General features: G+C 39.1%; 1 protein-coding gene across 2 annotated transcripts in view; it reads left to right on the top strand.

The window, feature by feature from the left end:
• Nucleotides 1–19,143, top strand: part of PHF21A (PHD finger protein 21A) — a 188,622-nt gene extending 169,479 nt beyond the window's left edge. For both annotated transcript variants that reach the window (XM_042452798.1, XM_042452786.1), the window contains exons 13-18: nt 480–540; nt 5,231–5,394; nt 13,558–13,713; nt 15,805–15,880; nt 16,251–16,354; nt 17,546–19,143. In XM_042452798.1, the coding sequence (XP_042308732.1) occupies nt 480–540; nt 5,231–5,394; nt 13,558–13,713; nt 15,805–15,880; nt 16,251–16,354; nt 17,546–17,800 (816 nt within the window). In that variant the 3' untranslated portion in view covers nt 17,801–19,143. The remainder of the gene's footprint in view (nt 1–479; nt 541–5,230; nt 5,395–13,557; nt 13,714–15,804; nt 15,881–16,250; nt 16,355–17,545) is intronic.

Below are 19,143 nucleotides of genomic sequence, written 5' to 3'. Positions count from 1 at the left end.
ATTTGAGTTCACAGATGACCACTGGAAGAACCACAGTTGCAGGTAAGCAACCTGTTCTCCCATCCTCTTCTATGGAATGAGTACAGAGTTGGCATTACTTAAGCCCCACATTGATAATGGGATCAGTTTTCTGCCACTGTATGCTACATTCCAAGTTACCAATACTGGTGTGAATGAGTAGCCTTTCAGGTAGGTTGTATCCAGTGTCAGAACAAGATAGCAGGCACAGTTTAAAGGAAGCTATAAAGCATACTTTAATCATACAGTATTGAAATTAATAGCTGTAAAGCTACAGTTAGAGATTGTTGGGACTTCATCATATCAGTTATTACTCTTGGTTGGCATGGTATGTCTGGATATTTTAATATAAAATCATTTCATATGTTTGTCTGCTTGTATACATGTGTATGTTATATGGGGGTGTAGATTTCACTTACCAAAATACTTTATTAACTGCTTTGTTCCCTCTTTCCATAAAGCGCAAGAAAAGTGCAGTCACATACCTGAACAGCACAATGCATCCTGGTACACGTAAACGAGGTAAATTTCTCAAGACAGTGAATTCTTATTTCCTTTAATTATGGTTTGAAAGAAAATGCAATGCAAAGTAGTCTTCTGGTTCTGAATATTTACTTACTGGAATATGTTCATTGTACCCTGTATCCATGTATCTCAGGATGGCATACAATGAAATCAGCTTAAACAGCTGCAAACAATTTTAAACAGATTAAAAGCATATTTATTCATTTGATATGTTAAAACAAGACAGTTTTAAAACCAGATAAAGTAGTTTAAGACGATTTTAAAACTTTAGATGCATGCAGATTTGGATGTCATATTAATGCTAATACACATAGTATAAATTATGCAGCCCTAATGGGCAGCAGATTTGTGGGATCAAACAGGTGATGGGTAGCCTTTAATCATGGCCAAGGATGGTATAAAGGGTGGAGATTGCTTTGTGGAAAATGCTTGGGTCTGGAGAAGAATTGTAGTGTAGATCTCTAGGCCAGAGCCTAAATTCAGACTATAAACAAGCTGCCAGAATAGTTAACTGTGCTCCTGTTCTAAGGCCCCTTGTTGCAAAAGTTGTTAAGTGCAACTCATTTTAATGAGACAATGTAGTTTTGTGCTTTGATTTCCTGTTTATGAATATGCTCTCTTCACTGTTCAGAAATAACCATCCATAACGGAGCCCTGGTGGCGCAGTGGTTAAATGCCTGTACTGCAGCCATTCACTCAAAACCACATGGTTGCGAGTTCAAGACCAGCAAAAGGGCCCAAGCTCGACTCAGGCTTGCATCCTTCCGAGGTCGCTAAAATGACAGGGACGTAGCTAGGATTTTAGGAAGGTGGGGTCCAGACTAAGTGCCACCATTATAATGGGGCTTGGGTGTGGCGGCGCAGCAGCACACACCATTCATTTTTTCTAATGGAAGGGGGGGTCCGGACCCCAAGAAACCCCCCCCCCTTGGCTACGTCCCTGAAAATGAGTACCCAGACTGTTGGGGGCAAATTAGCTTACTTGCTAATTAGCTTACTTGCTGTTCACCGCTATGATCTTTGGAATAGCGGTATATAAATAAAACAAATTATTATTATTATTATCCAAAGTTGACTTACATGAACATCAATTATATAGTGTGACAATCATATAGTCCTAGTATTGTGCATAGGGATGTGTAAACATTCTCCCCATTAAAGCTCTTCCTTGGACTTTGGAGTTCTATGTACACAACCTTGATTGTGGACTGGCAGCAATGCATTAGTGATTTGTTGGCATCATCCCTGCCCTCCCCCCACCCCATTACAACTGATTCATGACGACAGTCAATTGATTCATGATAGCAGTGATTAAGACTCTGTGCAAACAAAAAATCTGATTCAGTAACCTGGCTATATTAGGATTCCCTTTATATCATGACTGTGTAGATCTGTAATCCTCTTAATGGGCTTGGAACAATTACGTATGCAAATTCAGAACAGCAACAAGCTGTGTATAAGCCAACTCTGAAATTAATTTTAGATTTTTTAAAATATGAAACTGAAAGACAGGTGAAGTGTAAAGTGGATCAGAGGAAGCTCATAAAAATAGCAGAATGGGGGACATCTTCTCCTCCCTGATGATCCAAGCTGTATTTCTTGTACAATGAGCATATTTTCATGCAAAAAAAAGTATATCTAATGTTATATAAAGGAAACCAAATTGCATTTGAAATAATGTAAACTATGATAGGAATACACCTCCCAAAATCACTTTTCTTTATAAAGAAAGCTTTATGTACTCAACTTATATTTTCAATCTTTACATGTCTGCAGTTTTGAAAATAGATATGGTGGCTCCTTATATAATAATAGCTTTTGGTATTGTTGAGCTCAAAAGAAAATTAATGCAGTCCCAATGTGTTGGGTATCTTTATATCTTGCATTCCTAAGATGTTGATGGCTACAAATTATTACGCTATACTAAGGGCTGCTATCTATTCTCACATTTTATATTTTGTTTCTGAGACAAGATGCTACTTGTTTCTGAGACAAGTGGTTACCAACTAGGTGCACAGTAGTGCTGTTTGACTTTGAAATGTCAGCTGACTTCATCCAGTCCTGAATATTAGAACTGAGTACTGTGATGTGAATCAATTTGCTGGTCACAACTGAAGTAGACCCACTGAATCTTTGGGGGCTTGGTGAGTCAGTTCCACTAAGTCAGTGGGATCACTCTGTTATCTACCTGCTTATCAGACCCTGACCACTTAATGCTTTGTAATGCTTCCTCTGGTCCTAGACCTACTGCTAATATATATATATGTATATGTATATGTATATGTATATGTATATAAAAATGAGCATGTCAGTTCAACATTTCAAGGAGCACATAATGGAAGTTGTGTAAGTGGTGATTTTAAACGTATATTTTGGATCTCTTGTATTTGTGGAATGAAAATGTGAGGCACTGTGTAGTACATCTGTGGGTACACACATATGTGAATGGTTAGGTGGAAGTTTCAGTTAAGTATGCTGCCATTTTGTATTTAACTCAGTGATACGATAGTGCCTGAAATTTTTGTTTAGATTTTAGCAGACCTTTGAATCTTAGAAATTAGATCATGACAGCTAGTTACCATGAGATGACTTTCTCTTTTCTCAGTTTATTAAGATAACTGCTCCTGATGAGTTCAACCCATAGTATATTTAGGCAGAAGATTGAGTGTTCAAATGACTCTCTCTTTTCTTGTATATTTTGTTCCGAAGCAAAATTGAATGTGTTGTGGCTTTGCCCTACTCTTGGCATCTTGTCACAAAGCACACTAAGGACATTGGTCTTCCATTAGCCGGAAAAGGTTTACACAAATATGGATGGTGGAATTGCCCATCAGTGCCACTTTCCATAAGATCTGTTTACATTAGACCTATAGAGAAAAGTGTTTCTTATAAATGTTAAATACTTTACATCTGTTTCTTCAATCTCTAGGTATCCTTAAAAGTACTCAAATATTTTTATAGTTTCCTCCCTCTGATGACATCCCCTTTTTTAATTATCAGAGTAGTAGTACTATTGAAAACAAAGACTAGGCCACCTACAATGTTACTGTTTCATTTAGAATAATAGCACATACCATATATACTTGACTATAAGTCAAGAAATTTATGCCCACAAATTGACCCTAAAATCCTGGGTCGACTTATGTCCAGGTTAATACAGTAATACTGCTTAGAAAGGTCCTGAAAGAAGCACCACTCTGTGCCCCTGCAGTGATTTTTGAAATTGTGATTCTTCTCTCCCCATCTTCCTCCTCCTCTGTATCTCTTTCCCCATCAAACAGCCCATTTCCCTCCAGTTCCTTCCCTTTTCAACCTGATGTTGACCTTCTCTCCCCATCAAACAAACACCTCGTTTCCCTCAGTTCCTTCCCTTTTCAATCCGATGTTAAGCTTCTCTCCCCACCAAACAAACACCATTCCCCCCACCCCAGTTCTTTCCCTTTTCAATCCGGTGTTAACCTTCTCTCCCCACCAAACACCTCATTTCCCTCCAGTTCCTCCCCTTTTCAATCCAATGTTAAGCTTCTCTTCCCACCAACAAACACCCCATCCCAGTTCTTTCCCTTTTCAATCTGGTGTTAACTTTCTCTCCCTATCAAACCAACACCCCATTTCCCTCCAGGCCCTTCCCTTTTCAATCCAATGTTAAAACCTTTTCCTCCAACACAAGGGAAGCGGTGTTAAGTGGTCGGGAGAGGTCCAGAGAAGGCGAAGGAGAGACAGAAGTGATGTTTTCCCCTTTATATTCTTTGTTTCATGCTCCTCATTTTATCCACAGCTTATCCACTGGTCAAATCAAAATCCATGATTTTTGGCCCTAAAACCTTCTCTTGACCTATACATGAGTTCAACTTGTACATGAGTATATATGGTATTATTGTTGGGTTAGTTTCATAAAGTTTTTTTCCAAATCTTACTTGTGAATTTCCCCTGATGACATTGTCTCTCTCTATGCTGTTGCACAGCTCCATAGAGATTAAAGTGGACTGTGGAACTTGACAATAATGTTTCTGGTACTGAGGAAGTATAATGAGGTGTTTTTGTGGGAGAGCTAGCACAAAAGTAATATTTAAATGTGTGTTTCACCTTAGGTTCAGTATGATTTTTTTATTTTTAAAGGGTAATTAAAACTCACATTCATTTCAGTATGTTTCCAAAATGATTGTAATAGCCTTTACATTCTTGCCCAGATGAAGGACTTTATGTGTAATCTCCAAATAATGCTTGGCTTGTCAGATCTCTAGGACAGAAAAAGAGGCTTAGAAAAAGGAACTAATATTAGTAGGTCTTATCTCTTAGGACTGTGACAGAGACACCTTGAAAAATCAAAGTGATAAAAATCATGGCTGTTTTTCATTGTCACCAGTGAGATTTGAAGGAAGAAGGTTTCCAAAATTACAGACATTAAATAGTGGGCATGGTGTAGATACATCAGGAGTAGTACTCTTTGACCTTCTGAAAATCTGTGTTTTCTCTCTTGTGATACTGTTCTTTCTTGCACAATTCTCTTTGTGTCTTTTAAAAATAACTTTACATCTTTACTTGGCTTTCTTTCACTTGTGCCTTTTACACTAACTTCTCCTCTGTACTACATCACTTCCTTTTTCATGCTAGCCAATGAGGAGCACTGGCCAAAGGTATGTAAGATTATTTTCCCCCTTTTTTGTTCCCTTTTGTTAATGTGTAGGTCGTCCACCTAAATACAACACGGTGCTGGGGTTTGGGGCTCTGACCCCCACATCCCCTCTATCCAGTCATCCTGACTCCCCTGAAAATGAAAAGACAGAGACCACATTTACTTTCCCTGCAACTGTTCATCCTGTGTCCCTACCCAGTCCCAGCTCCACAGACGTAAGTAATTCTTCCTGAAAGGTTTGCTGTTTGAAGAGACCATGCAGGGCAGCCTATGATGAAACTTGTTTATTTGGTTACACAGGTGTGGTAAAGTGCACCAAGATGACTGTCCTTCTGTAGTCCTTTGACTGCTTTTTCTTGTTCTTATCCTCTTTGTCCCACCCAATCTCCTAAACTGTACATATTTTTTGTAGTCTAGTGTTATCCATAAAAATGCCAGAGTGGTCTAAGTATACATTTCTCCTCTTCCCCTCACTCCCAATACAAATGAAGAGAGATGTAAAGAAATAAATACAGTGTGTGTCTTTCAGAACTATCATGGCAAGAACAAACTGCTCCTGTCCTAAAGAAACCATTAGGATAACCTAGAATGATGGTTGATTCAGTGAAGAAAGAAGGAACTTCTCAAATTGTTCCAGTTCAGCACAACCTGAGAGAATGATAGGGGAAGTTGTCTTCATTGATAGCCCCCTGTTATCTGTAGATTTCTGTATACCTAACAACTTGGATAAAAATATTCTCTACTATGAATGTATCCATCTATAATAAATAGGGTCTGCCAATTTGCCACAATTCATTTGAACTGCAGCTTATCTAATCCTCAGCTGATCTGCAAAACTAACTTGGGTAAAGAAAGCCACACTTCTCTGGACAACATGGTTGGAATTGGAAATTCAGAACTCACAGCTGTGGTCAAGTGTCATCACTTGTCTTGCCTTCATTTCCCCATCTTAAATTAGCTCAATGTTTGTTGCAAGACCCAACTAATGAACACATTTTACATCTAATTAGATATTGTAACTTACGTTTTGTATTCTTTTGTGAGGCAAATGTTCCTCCAGTGTGATTTTATACTACTGAACTGTAGGCTTTACATCTTTGTGAATTTGAAAAGTATTCTGACATGACTCGATTTCTGTTCATATTGTCGTGGCAGTCAATAATTGCTAAATGAACAATCATATGTTCTCTACATCATTAAGTTAGCAAAAAGTAAAATTTGTAATATTTCTATAAAGTGTGTGTTCTCTTGTAGACAGCCATAATCATCCTTCCTGTGAATATTGTTTTATTGCTTTAAAGAGAGAAACTTTTTACATTATTCTTCCTCTGTCCTCCTCTTTCTTACCATTTCTCTTTCTCTCTCTCATACACACACTCCCTCACATATTCCCACTTGTCCTATTCCTAGAAATTATAAAAACTTCAAGACAGATGATAGATTCTCACTTAAATTTTTTGCTTCAATTAACTTTTGTTCGTTGTTCATTTGGTTCACTTGCTGTCTGTTGTACATATTAAATCATTTCCTGAGCTTGCAGAAATGATATAATTAAAACCATTGTCCAACATTCTACTTTAGAATATTTGCATTACAGTCACAGAACTCAGAAATGTATAACTTCCTCAAGACTTTCAGGTACTGTCTCCCTACTTTCACGTCTTGAGTGGACTTATTTTTCATGACGCTTGATAACTCTGACCTGGAAGTCTTCTAAGTATCTCCGTTTACCACCACTGTAGTCAGCTTGGGAATCTTCTCAGAACTGCAATACTCAGTAGGTGTTCATTAGGGAACATCAGTAGACTCTACAGGAATCTTTACTGATGTGTTTGCTTGGTGTACAATCACAAAGTAAAATGGAAAAAGAAAGCATTCATAACTTTTCAAGTTAAGCTGTTTTGAATCTATGCTTACCTTGGAACAGTTTCTGATAATAAAGATACTGTAGATTCCAGCAGTGCTGAAATTATAGAGGAGAAGCACTAGCTTCTATACTTTTTGTGAAATTTGCATAGCTGTTAAATATAATTTGGCCTCTGAAGTTGAAGAGGAGACTCAAGCTGGGTTGTGTAGGCCATTATGGGGCCACATATCACCCCAATTTTAGCATAGGAATCCAACACTTGTTAGATCTACAGACATGGCAGAATAAAAGTATGATTCCATTCTGATGTAAGGGTAACATATAAACCCTACAAATTATTAAATGGGAGATGTTACTGTCAAACAGTAACAACTTGGTTTTCTGATAGTTGGAAAGTATAGGCCTTACATGTGAGTAATCCTGCCTGTCCAGTGACTGGTTGCCTGACATCATTTAATATACTATCTATAATGATGTCTAAGCATCATGCTTTGTAAGGCAGTGGAGGAAATGTGGTATAATTCAAAGGTCATTTTTAAGCAATGGTTAATCATGTCACTTTTTAAGTTTCTGTGGAAGCCTGAATGCTGTACTTTAAGGAAAGTGAGTATCTTCCTTCTCATAAATATTATCCTTCCATGCTGGATTTGAAAACAGCTTCAGAAATTGGGATTCAGGTGTAGCAAGGTGCCAGAGCAGCCCCCAAATTTCTATATTAAGTCCTTTTCTCTTACCTTGTTCATGATCTATTTAGTTGTTTTTCTCTTTGTGCACTTCTATGAGATGAACTGCAAATAAAAATAGCCAATAACAGAGATGGCAAGAAATAGATTGAAACTAAAAAGCCTTGCTAAGAAGTGTGTATCAGCTGAGTTCACCCACAGTTAAGATGTTCCCAGTTATTAAGGAATTGGAAGTATAAAAGAATACTGCAAAATTGAGTAATACTGGCAGTAAACGCTTAGTATTATCAAGAAACTCTCTGTTGTTGTGAATATTTCCCAATGAAAAACATTGTTTTGCCTTAGTGTGGCTTGGTCACAGATTTTTCTGTTCCTGTAATAAGTCCCAGATTAAGTAAATCAGAAAAGGTGTTGCTGACATTACGTTGAAATTAAAATATATAATATAAATTGTGTTCAGTGATGCTTGTCTTGTAAGAAGTATAGATACCACTGGCAAAATTAGATCACACACTTCAGTATCCTGCAGATTTGCTTCAGATGATCAGAAGATCTTCTGGCACAATGTGGGAGGAGACAGATGGTTAGTGAGGAAGGTGAAGTGCTGTTTCACTAGTAGATGTCTGCCCACACAACATTCTATATATTCTGTAGTGCCATACAAAGATTGAAGTTATTTTAAGACTCATAATGGTACATCAACATTAATTTTCGAAATCAGAGTCTTTTATTTCCAGAATATTGAATACTGGTGCCTGGGGAATCTGAGTAGTTAAACTGTGTTCTTAATGTTAGACACTACTCTGCACACTTCTTGGGAAAGGTTGTAAGAAATAGAGCCAGGTGGAGTTGTGCTTCTGTTCACAAGTGAAGAGAGTCTAGCAGGATTGCAGTACTTTTGCAAATAATCATTTGATTGCACAATCAACATGCTGGTCATATTGATTAGTTACAAAAAATCAGAGGTCCGCTGAATCTGGCGCGCGCCTGGCCTGCTCCTGCCTTTCCAGGCCTCCAAGGAGGCCCAGGCCTCCACAAAGGCCGGAAGAGAGCAGTGTAGCCCGGAGCGCCCACCCAGCCTGCTCTGCAGCCTTGCGCAATCGCTGCCGGCCTCCTCCCGCCTTCCAGGCCTTCAGAGGCCCTCTGAAGCTGGCGCGTGCCCGGCCTGCTCCTGCCTTCCCAGGCCTCCACAGAGGCCGCAAGAGAGCCGTGTGGTCCGGCACGCGCACCTGACCGCCCCCCGCCTTCCAGACCTTCAGAGGTCCACTGAAGCTGGTGCACACCCAGCCTGCTCCTGTCTTCCCAGGCCTCCACAAAGGCTGGAAGAGAGCAGCACGGCCTGGCGCGATTGTTGCTGGCCTTCTCCCACCTTCCAGGGGTATACTTATACAGCGAGTATATACCAAAGCCTATAATTTAACTTGAAAAGTTGGGGGGTCGTCTTATACACCCAGTCGTCTTATACACCGGAAAATATGGTAGTACAGTGTGGGCTAAAAACTGCTACTATTAGGTGGATTTGTAATTGGTTGAACCAAACCCAAAGGGTGCTCATGAATGACTTCTCCTCATCCTGGACAGAAGTGACTAGCTGGGTGCCATAGGGTTCTCTCCTGGGCCCAGTGCTATTCCACATCTCTTTCTTTCTTTCTTTCTTTCTTTCTTTCTAAATGACTAAGATGATGGGATAGAGGGCATGCTTACCAAATGTGCAGATGACACCAAATTAGGAGGTGTAACCAATACCCTAAAGGACAGGATCAGAATTCAAAATGACGTCAAGAGATTATAAAGCTGGGCCAAAACTAAAAAATTAATTTCAAAGGGAAAAATATAATATACAATGGAGACAGTGTGGTGCAGTTGTTTGTGTGTTGGATTATGACTCTGGAGACCAGGACTTGATTCCTAGCTCAGCTGTGAAACTCACTAGGTGACCTTGGGCAAGTCGCATACCCTCAGCCTCAGGGGAAGGCAATGGTAAACCTCCACTGAACAAATCTTGCCAAGATAACCCATTATAGGTTTGCCTTAGACTGAGGCACACAACAACAACAACACTTAGGGAGAAAAAAAAAAGATGAAGTGCACAGTTATAGGATGGTTGACTCCTGGTTTCACAGCAGTACATGTGAAAAGGATCTAGGAGTCTTAGTAGACCACAAGCTGAACAAGAATCAGCAGTGTGATGTGGCAGCTAAAAAAACCAATATTGTTAACTGCCCTTGAGTCAACCTTGACTCATGGTGACCCTTGTATAGATGAGGCATCTCCAAGATCCCATCCGTAGCTGCCCTACTCAGGTCGTGCATGCTCAGGCTGTGGCCTTCCTGTTTGAGTCTTAACAAGCTTGTGTGTAGTCTTCCTCTGTTTCTACTGCTCTCTACCATCACTGTTTTTTTCTAATGAATCCTGCCTTCTCATGATGTGGCCAAAGTATGACAGCCCCAATTTAGTCATCCTAGCTTCCAAGGAGAGTTCAAACTTGATCTGTTCTAGAATCTGTTTGTTTGTCTTTTTGGCTATACATGGAATCCTCAGCATTCTTCTCCAGCATCACATCTTAGATAAGCTGATTTTCTTTTCCATCAGCTTTCTTCACTGTCCAGCTCTCGTATCCATACATGGTGATTGGGGGTGGGGGGGGGGAATACAGTGACTTAGACTATCCTCACTGAAGAGGATTCCTAGCTCAGCTGTGAAACTCACTGGGTGACCTTGGGCAAGTATCTTCGCACTTTAGGATCTTGTCTAGTTTTTTCATAGCTGCCCTTCCCATTCCTAGTCTTCTTATTTCTTGAGTGCAATCTCCATTCTGGTCAGTGTTTTGATCCAAGGTATGAGGACTCTTTAATTCCATTTTATTTTATTTTATTTTGGTTATCTAGGATGAATTCTTGCATATCTTCCATGGTCATAACTTTTGTTTCATTAATATGATCCTAGGCTGCATCAATAGGAATATAGAGTCAGCTATTTTTATACACAGGCTTTTTATACACTGATTCAAGCTTCCACATTTTGAAAATATTCAAAAAAAGTACACATTTCAAATATCAAACCTTGATTTTCCATTTTTATAAGGGACACCATTTTGCTATGTCATTATATTTAATGGGACTTGAGCATACACAGGGGATCTTGCAACCAAACCCCAGCATATAACAAGGGTCCACTGTAGTACTTAGATTAAAGAAAGAAATATTACCACTTTATTCTCTTTGGTTGAGACTTTACCTGAAATACTGTGTCCAGTTCTGCATGCCACAATCCAAGAAGGATATTGACAAGCTGTCCAGAGAAGGGTGATCAAAATAGGCAAAATTCTGGAAGCCCTGAGGAGCAGTTTAAGGAGTTGGGTGTGGTTAGCGCTGGAGAAGAAAGGGTTAAGAGGTGACATGATAGCCATGTTTAAATTTTTGGAAGAATGCCATATTGAAGATGGAGCAAGTTTGTTTTCTGCTGCTCCAGAGACTAGGACACTGAGCAGTGGATTCAAACTCTGGGGAAAAAGATTCCATCAGCCCAGTCCAGATGGGCCGAAAAGGATGCCCTCATCATGTGCGAGGGGTGCCTTGGGGCGGCGCTTCTAGACGCCCCCCACATGTGACGAGGGCATCAAAATGGTGCTGCCGGCATTATGACATCCCGGACGCATAGACAGGCAGTCTGGAGGCTGCGGCTTCTCTGTGGACCAAAACCAGGCGCTGGCAGGCCGTCCTTTTTGGGCAGTCTGTACCCCGCCATCAAAACATTAGGAAGAACCTCCTGGTGGTAAAAGCTTGTTTGACAGTGGAACGTCCTGCTTCACAGTGTAGTAAAGTCTCCTTCTTGGGAATTTTTTAAACAGAGGCTGGATGGTCATCTGTCTAGAGTGCTTTAATTATGCATGGCAAGAGGTTGGACTGGATGGCCCTTGTGGTCTCTTCCAACTCTTTGATTCCATGAGTCTATGACATCAGTGGTCAGCCAGTAATATAATGATGATGATGATGATGATGATTTATTTATTTATTTATATTGCGCCTCTTCCTTTTTGAGGATCGGGGCAGGTAACAGAGGTTAATACAATACAAAATAATAAATAAATAAACAAACCGAATCCTCCCAACCCATACCCTCCCTCCCAGAATAAAATTACAAGAGTAAAACCATATATCAATGCAATATTGAATGACAAGTTAAAATCAGTTAACAAATACTGACAGCGGTGGGATTTAATCAAAAGATCAGATTTGTTCTAGTTTGGACAAAGATCAGTCTGGGAAGGCCCACTGGAAAAGAGTTGTTTTATTGCCTTTTTGAAAGCCTCAAGAGAGGTTATTTGGCGAGTCTCTTCCGGCAGGTCGTTCCAAATTTTTGGAGCGGCAGCAGAAAAGGTCCTCTGGGAAGTCATCACCAGTCTGGTTTTCCTTGACTGCAGTAAATTCTTCCCAGAGGACCTGAGTGTGTGGGAAGGATTATATGGGAGGAGATGTTCCTTCAAGTAGGCTGAACCCAAGCCATGTAGTAGACCAGTATGCATACATTTATTTATTTTTAAATGGTTGACAGGCTAACTCTAATGTAGAGGAAACTTGTATCATGTTTGAGACAAACTGAAAGAAAGAAGCTAGTAGCATGAGTTTTTGTAGACTTGAGCTTATGCGGAAGTAGACTCAAGCCTACAAAAGTTCATGCTGCCAGATTTTCTTTCAGTTAGTCTCAAAGGTGCTACAAGATAATAATAATAATAATAATAATAATAATAATAATAATAATAATAAATTTATTTATATACCGCTATTCCAAATTCCAAATTCGATCACAGCGATTTACAGCTAAAAGTCATACAAGATAGATCCCTTTGCATACTGATTTTCCAGGCTAACACAGCTATATCTTTGACTTTAATGTGTTCATTTATCCCAGGGATGAGCAACTGGGCAGGGGGCAGGGTTTTTTTTTTTTTTTATCCCCACAGGCTGAATTAGCATGTTAGTGGCACATTAGAAGTGACATCACATCAGTTCTAGGTCTCATTTCAACTTTTTTATGACATATCTTTGAGAACATTTGGGTTAATGTGGGGATAAGGAAATAAACTGACACATTTGTGGTAACTTAGATGGATTTGTGGTGAAAAGCACCTGAAGCCTACCCAAAAGTAAAAATGGAGGAATCTGGGCTTTATGGTGTTCTGGGGGATTCAGGGGCTATAAAAGTGAGGCTCAGGGCTACATCACATTTAGCCATTGAAAGTAAGCACAGTGGAAAACATCACCAAAGCTACTCTGTTAGTCTTTCTTTATACTGTATGTTAAATCTAATCTGAGTAGTTTCCCTCCTCCGGCTCTGAAAAGTGCATACTGTATTTGTATTTTCATTGGGTTTTTTAAATTATGTGTCCATGATTTATATTCCCTCTGCTCATACTCTAAATACTTAAAACCAAAGTGCCCACTTCAGTCTAGGGGTGTATAACTTCATGACTCTAGTCTTATGTCACTGCTGGTTTAGCACATTATAAAAGATTGGATCACTAGGGCTTTCTTTTTGTGCCTGACAGTAAATGAGATTTTTAATTATGTGGGCTTAATCATTTAAAATTATATTAATTAAAGATGGTACAGTTTCAAGGAACTGTGCAAAATATTCATTGTGACTTTTATTTCAGAAAGATGGTATTGTACTTGTGACACATTTGGTAGCTTTCCTTTCATGTATCATGAAAAAAGTATTTATATTTAGACATCTTCCAAATGGAGATTAGTGTGAATAAGACTGGTTGTTGGAAAAGTTAATTGTTAACCTTTTCTTCCTTTTACCCCCTTTCCTTAATTTTATAGGGTGATATCCATGAAGATTTTTGCAGTGTTTGCAGGAAAAGTGGCCAGTTGCTGATGTGTGACACATGCTCACGTGTGTATCACTTGGACTGTCTGGACCCTCCTCTGAAAACAATTCCCAAGGGCATGTGGATCTGTCCCAAATGTCAAGACCAGGTATTGTTTGACACAAGAGGAGACACCTCTTACACCAATCTCTGCACTGGAAAAAATGGTTGGATCACACAGCCCAGAAGAGGCTGACAGCAGTCACTCATATCTGACTTGTGGACAGACCCACCCCCCCACCCCGATTTCATATGTGGTCATGGTCTCACCGATGTTGTCATTATATGTTATCCTTTGTATTTCTCATCTCAGATGGCTTTTCTGCATTTTTGTGACATATGAATTGCCAAAGACAGAATTCAAAAAGGAAAGGCTTCTTGTGATTCACAAATTCTCCCTAGCACCAGTTTCACTACTGTTTTCTCAAAATAAATATAACATTAGTTTCATTAGAAAGTTGAGTATTAAGGCCTGAGCCAGAGCAACATTATGGAAGCTCTGTGTCAGAAAGATTATGCTTCTAGAGGACCAATTAATACGGAAAAGACATCTGGTAGGAGAGGAGTATTACACTTTGCCCCCAAATTTTTTCACTCCACATGGCTCTGAGTGCTAAAATTGGGGGGGAGGGCTGGGCAGAAGAGCTTGTGTTGGAGAAATAAATACTGTATATACTCATGTATAAGTCTAGAAATCTAAAAAAATAACTCAAAAAAACTAAGTCAACTTATCCACAGGGCAATGCAAGTACTGTACTTTGACGCTTATAAAAAAGGAACCATTCCCTGCTGAAAGGCAAGAGTGTAATCTGTCATGGAATCACTTACTCACTTCTGCTATCTCATCCATCCAGCCTTTAGTGTGAGCACAGTTATGCCTGTTGGGATTTTGTAATTTAATTAATTGGCATTGTTTCATCCTTTATATCCTATGCCCCTATGTTTTAACCTCGACTTATCCACGGATCATAGCAAAACTCATAATTTTGGCCCCAAAACCTGTCCTCGACTTATACATGGGGTTGACATATAGTTGAGTATATAAGGTATTCCTCACTCACCCCTCCATTCTCCCCTGCAAATGCATCATACCCAGCAAAGACATTTGTAAGAAATGCTTATTTGCCAAAGTAACATGTAGTTCTCTCCATGGAGACTGTTCTTTGCTATCAGACTGTATTTTTTTACATTGAGCTACTTGGATCAGCTGTTTCCTTATGAATTACAAAGTCACAATCCTCTCTTCTGACAAGTTTAAGATCAGATACGTTGTCTTTTCATTCCTGTTCAGCTTGTTAAAATTTCATCAGCAAAAAATATTTGTAGATGCACCGTAATGTAAAAAATTGCTGACATCGTGATTAAACAAACCTCCTTTGTGGGAGGTATAGTGCAAATATGTGCATATTTCATGCTGTTAAATCATGTGGGCTTTTTCAGATGATTGTGGAGATTTTTGTGTAGAGCAATAAATGAAATGTTTATTTGCCCAGGGAGTGTGGTACAGGGATAGTTCAGGTATCTTTTTTCTGACTAATGTTGCTTGGAAATCTCTCCTCTTCCCCAGTTTCCTAGCCCATATTGACATCACTTTCTGAGTCTTGTGCATAAGCTAGCTGTGAGTATCATGGGTGCATATGGATTACTGATTAGCAACACATACTAGCCTGTTTTTGCATATTTCTTAGTTGCTTCTGCAGGTGAGATATTAAGTGCAAAAACTGTTCTGTAATCCCTTTTAGGTTTTCTCCTAAAAGCTTTTCAGCACTAAAAGCAAGTCCCCCTTCTCCTCACCCCCCATGACCTGTTTTTTCTGACTACATTAGTCCACCTCTGTCCATTACATGAGGATGAGTTGTCAGACCACTTATGAGAGGCTGAGACTAGAACCAGCCCAAGTATAATCCTAAGAATAACTAGAATTCATTTATTATTTGGAGGGGAGGTTCTAAGAAGAAAATTGCAAAGAGGCATTTAAAAAATGGTTTTAATGATAGTTGTGAATAGATTTTCTTTGCATATTTTTAGTCAGATGACCATATTCATTTGTTGCAGCTAAAGCAACAAAAATAACTAATGCCATAATCAAATTTGTGAGGGTTTTATGGTGCTATAGGACACTTTGTTCTTTTGTGTGCACCTCTGTCTGCCCTCCCTGGAGGTAGAATGTGTCATCCAATGTTCTATCTCTTTCTTTCAGATGCTAAAGAAAGAAGAAGCAATTCCGTGGCCAGGGACTTTAGCAATTGTTCATTCATATATTGCATACAAAACAGGTAGGTAAATAGCTCATTGCCTGATGTGGTTTTTTTATTATTATTAAATTGTTGTTTTGAGAAAGGGAGTAGGATGTGTTTTTCCCCCAAAAAAGAAATTAAGAGCTGAATATATGATGACCCTGCAAACAAATGAATGAGACAATCTCATGTGATTCCTTTTGTGTATGCACCTACAGCTTCAAGTATGGTTCAGTGTGATAATTTCTGGTCTTTCGTGCTGGAGTCCTATTATGGCAAAAACAGTGACCATATTGGCTAGAAGTTTCTGGGAGTTATGGTCCAAAAATAACATTTTCAAGCTCTGGGAGAGACAGCTGAGCAGTCACATCTCTAGCAGATAATAAATACAATTTTCTCCCTTATGTAGCAAAAGAAGAAGAAAAACAGAAATTACTGAAATGGAGTTCAGATTTAAAACAAGAAAGGGAACAACTAGAACAGAAAGTTAAGCAGCTCAGCAATTCAATAACAGTAAGTACTGTTCTGCCAAGCACTAGCTTGTTTATACTCTGTATGTTCTTTTGGAAGTTGTACTCATGAGATCTAGAATGTACTTCCTACAATATCACTTCTGAGGTTTTCTTTATCAACACTATGCAGTTAAAAATGTTTCAGCTGCTCTTCTATTTCTAAAAATCACAGATCATGGTATATCAGTTTAATTTAAAACATGCAAATGAAAAAGACATCCATATGCTTTTCTAATAAACAAAACACAGTTAGGGTAAATGAATAAACTTTGATAAACTCAAAAATCCCTTTGTACTAAGAATGTAAGTTTAAATTAATCTCATGAATTTGACTCCCTTTTCTTTCCAGAAACACCTTTTCCTCACCACCTCTCTCTATTCTTCTAAGGCTTCTGTGTTAAAAGTTCACTTACTCATAATAGAGTAAGGATTTGAAGTGCTTTTCTTGGGATGCAGAGGGCCCCAATCAAAACATATGTTGGAAATAATATCTCCCTACTGACCACATTTTGAGTACAGTGGAGGTGACCTGGACATTTCACCCTTTCTGTCCACAAAATAGATGGCTAGGATTATTGTTGGTTCATCAACTCAAAGGCAGTGTGACAAAACAGACATCCTTCCATGCTGGACATATGCCCTCCATGCCCCTTTTGCAAATATAAATCTAAATAAGCAGTGAGGAAGTATGTTAGCTTGCATAGAATTGCCCTTATTGAATTGTGGTGAGCATCCAGTGTAAGCTATGCCCATAGGACAGAAAAGAAGGTCCACATGGAGAACTTTCAGACTTTATCAGTTATTTTAAGACAGCATAAAAGCCCAGTTAGTTCAATTTTTTGGCTATGGTATTTGTAGTGTTGTCACATCTCAATTGAGACATTGTCTTGAAACTAAATGCCTGTTAAGTTTTGGGTTAGCAAAATATGTTAAGAAAAGCTGTCTTTGTAGGCATACTTTTATTGTGACCTTTATGGTGTACTTGTGGCTGTTAAAGCACTACCTTGAGAAACTGCTTCCTTGCTTTGGAATGTACACTTTTGCTGTATCACGTGCACACCATTGGTGGCATGAAGTCTCCTTTTTTGAGAGTTGTGGTGTCTGGTGGATCTTGAAGTTACTTTGTTTTTACTTTTGTTCAAAAAGGTCTCTAATATGCATTCATTAAGTGAAGTATTCTAATTTCCTTCAGAAATGTATGGAAATGAAGAATACCATCCTCGCAAAACAGAAGGAAATGCACAGCTCGTTGGAGAAGGTAAAACAGTTAATTCGCCTCATCCAGGGCATCAACCTTTCAAAACCCATGAACACTGAGGCTAGTTCAGTAGCCATTTCAAATGGCATGGACACGACCAGTAATACGAATGCTGCCGCTTGCAACCCAGCCTCTTCCCCCACCCAGATCTGCGTGGTGAACTGTAACAACAGCAGTGAGACTAAATAACAGAGCACAGGAAGAAGGCACTGGGGGAGATGACAGCCAGGAGGAAGAGCAAAACAATGAAACTCTCTAAAAAAGCAAAGCCAGATTTCTTCTGGAAAGTGCAGAACTCTTTGGTTCCAGAAAGAAAGTGAAGATGCTTGTGCTGGGCAGCACCAGAGTTGCCAATGGATCCTTCTTATTCTGTGTGTACATGCAAAGTTTGGACCATGTTACATGAATAGTGCCAGCTGGAGGTTCTTAGCCAGCACCATGCCAAGTTAAATAATATATTTACTCTCTATATTTTACACCAGTGTGTGCCTGCAGCAGCCTCCACAGCCACTATAGGTTTGATTTATTTTTATTTGGGGGTGGGGAGCAGGGAGGAGGAGCAGGTTTCAAATCTTATCTGCAGACCAGTTTGATTAGCTAGAGGAAATTTACGTCCAAAGAGCCTGTGGGCTTTTCCTGTTTCTAAATTCTCTGTACTTAACTAAACCAAAAATCCAGAAATATAAATTAACACGTCCTAGTGTCCAGAAGGGGTGGGGGTGGGGAGCCTATTAAATAAGCAGTATTCACTATTACTATTATTTGACACAATAAAAATAAATAAATAAAAAGAATGAGGAAAGGATTTTTCACAAAGTATCCATCAGGATACAGCAACCTACAGATTACTAGACTGGCTATTTTGGATTATTTTCTGGTTTTTCCCCCCCCCCTCTCTCCCATCTTCAAATTGACAAAGAAATGCATTGCTGATATTGTCCTCAGGCTGATCCAGGTCACATTTCCTAGTAGGATAGAGAGGAAGGGGTGACTGACATGATCAGCCTGGATTTTCGAGAAGCGGGTCAAGACTAAAAGTTCCAGCATTTTTCTTTTTCCTTTCTCTCTCTCTCTCTTTTCTTTGTATGTTTGTCAAGCAAAACCAATATCCCAAACAGTACAGCACATGTCCCAAACATATTGCCCAAATAGTTAAAATGCCTGTTTCATTTGTTACCTTTTTCTTTTGGTTACAAATGTAAGGTATAGAAAAACTGTTTTTCAGGCTGACAGTCCAATTAAAGAGGTAGATGGGACCTTGCATGGTATAGATTAGAAGTAATAGTGTCAGTGAGATACAGTGAGTCTTTGTGAGTCCGTGTGTCATCGTTTTGGGCACTGTTTTTTATGCAAGGGCAAAATCTTTGTATCTGGGGGAAAAACAACTTTTTTAAATTAAAAAGAAAAAAGATATTGAGGTCTTCCTAGTGTTACTTAAAATAAGATCAAGGTAAGAAACATTGTAAAAAATTACAAAAGTGCTATTTGTTTCCTAAACAAGTGATTTCTATTAAAAAGGTGTCAGAACTGGA

This window comes from Sceloporus undulatus, chromosome 1 (genome assembly GCF_019175285.1).
Source record: "Sceloporus undulatus isolate JIND9_A2432 ecotype Alabama chromosome 1, SceUnd_v1.1, whole genome shotgun sequence".
In the NCBI taxonomy this organism is placed as follows: domain Eukaryota; kingdom Metazoa; phylum Chordata; class Lepidosauria; order Squamata; family Phrynosomatidae; genus Sceloporus; species Sceloporus undulatus.
Note: the sequence above shows the minus strand (reverse complement) of the source record. Positions and strands in the feature narration are given on the sequence as shown.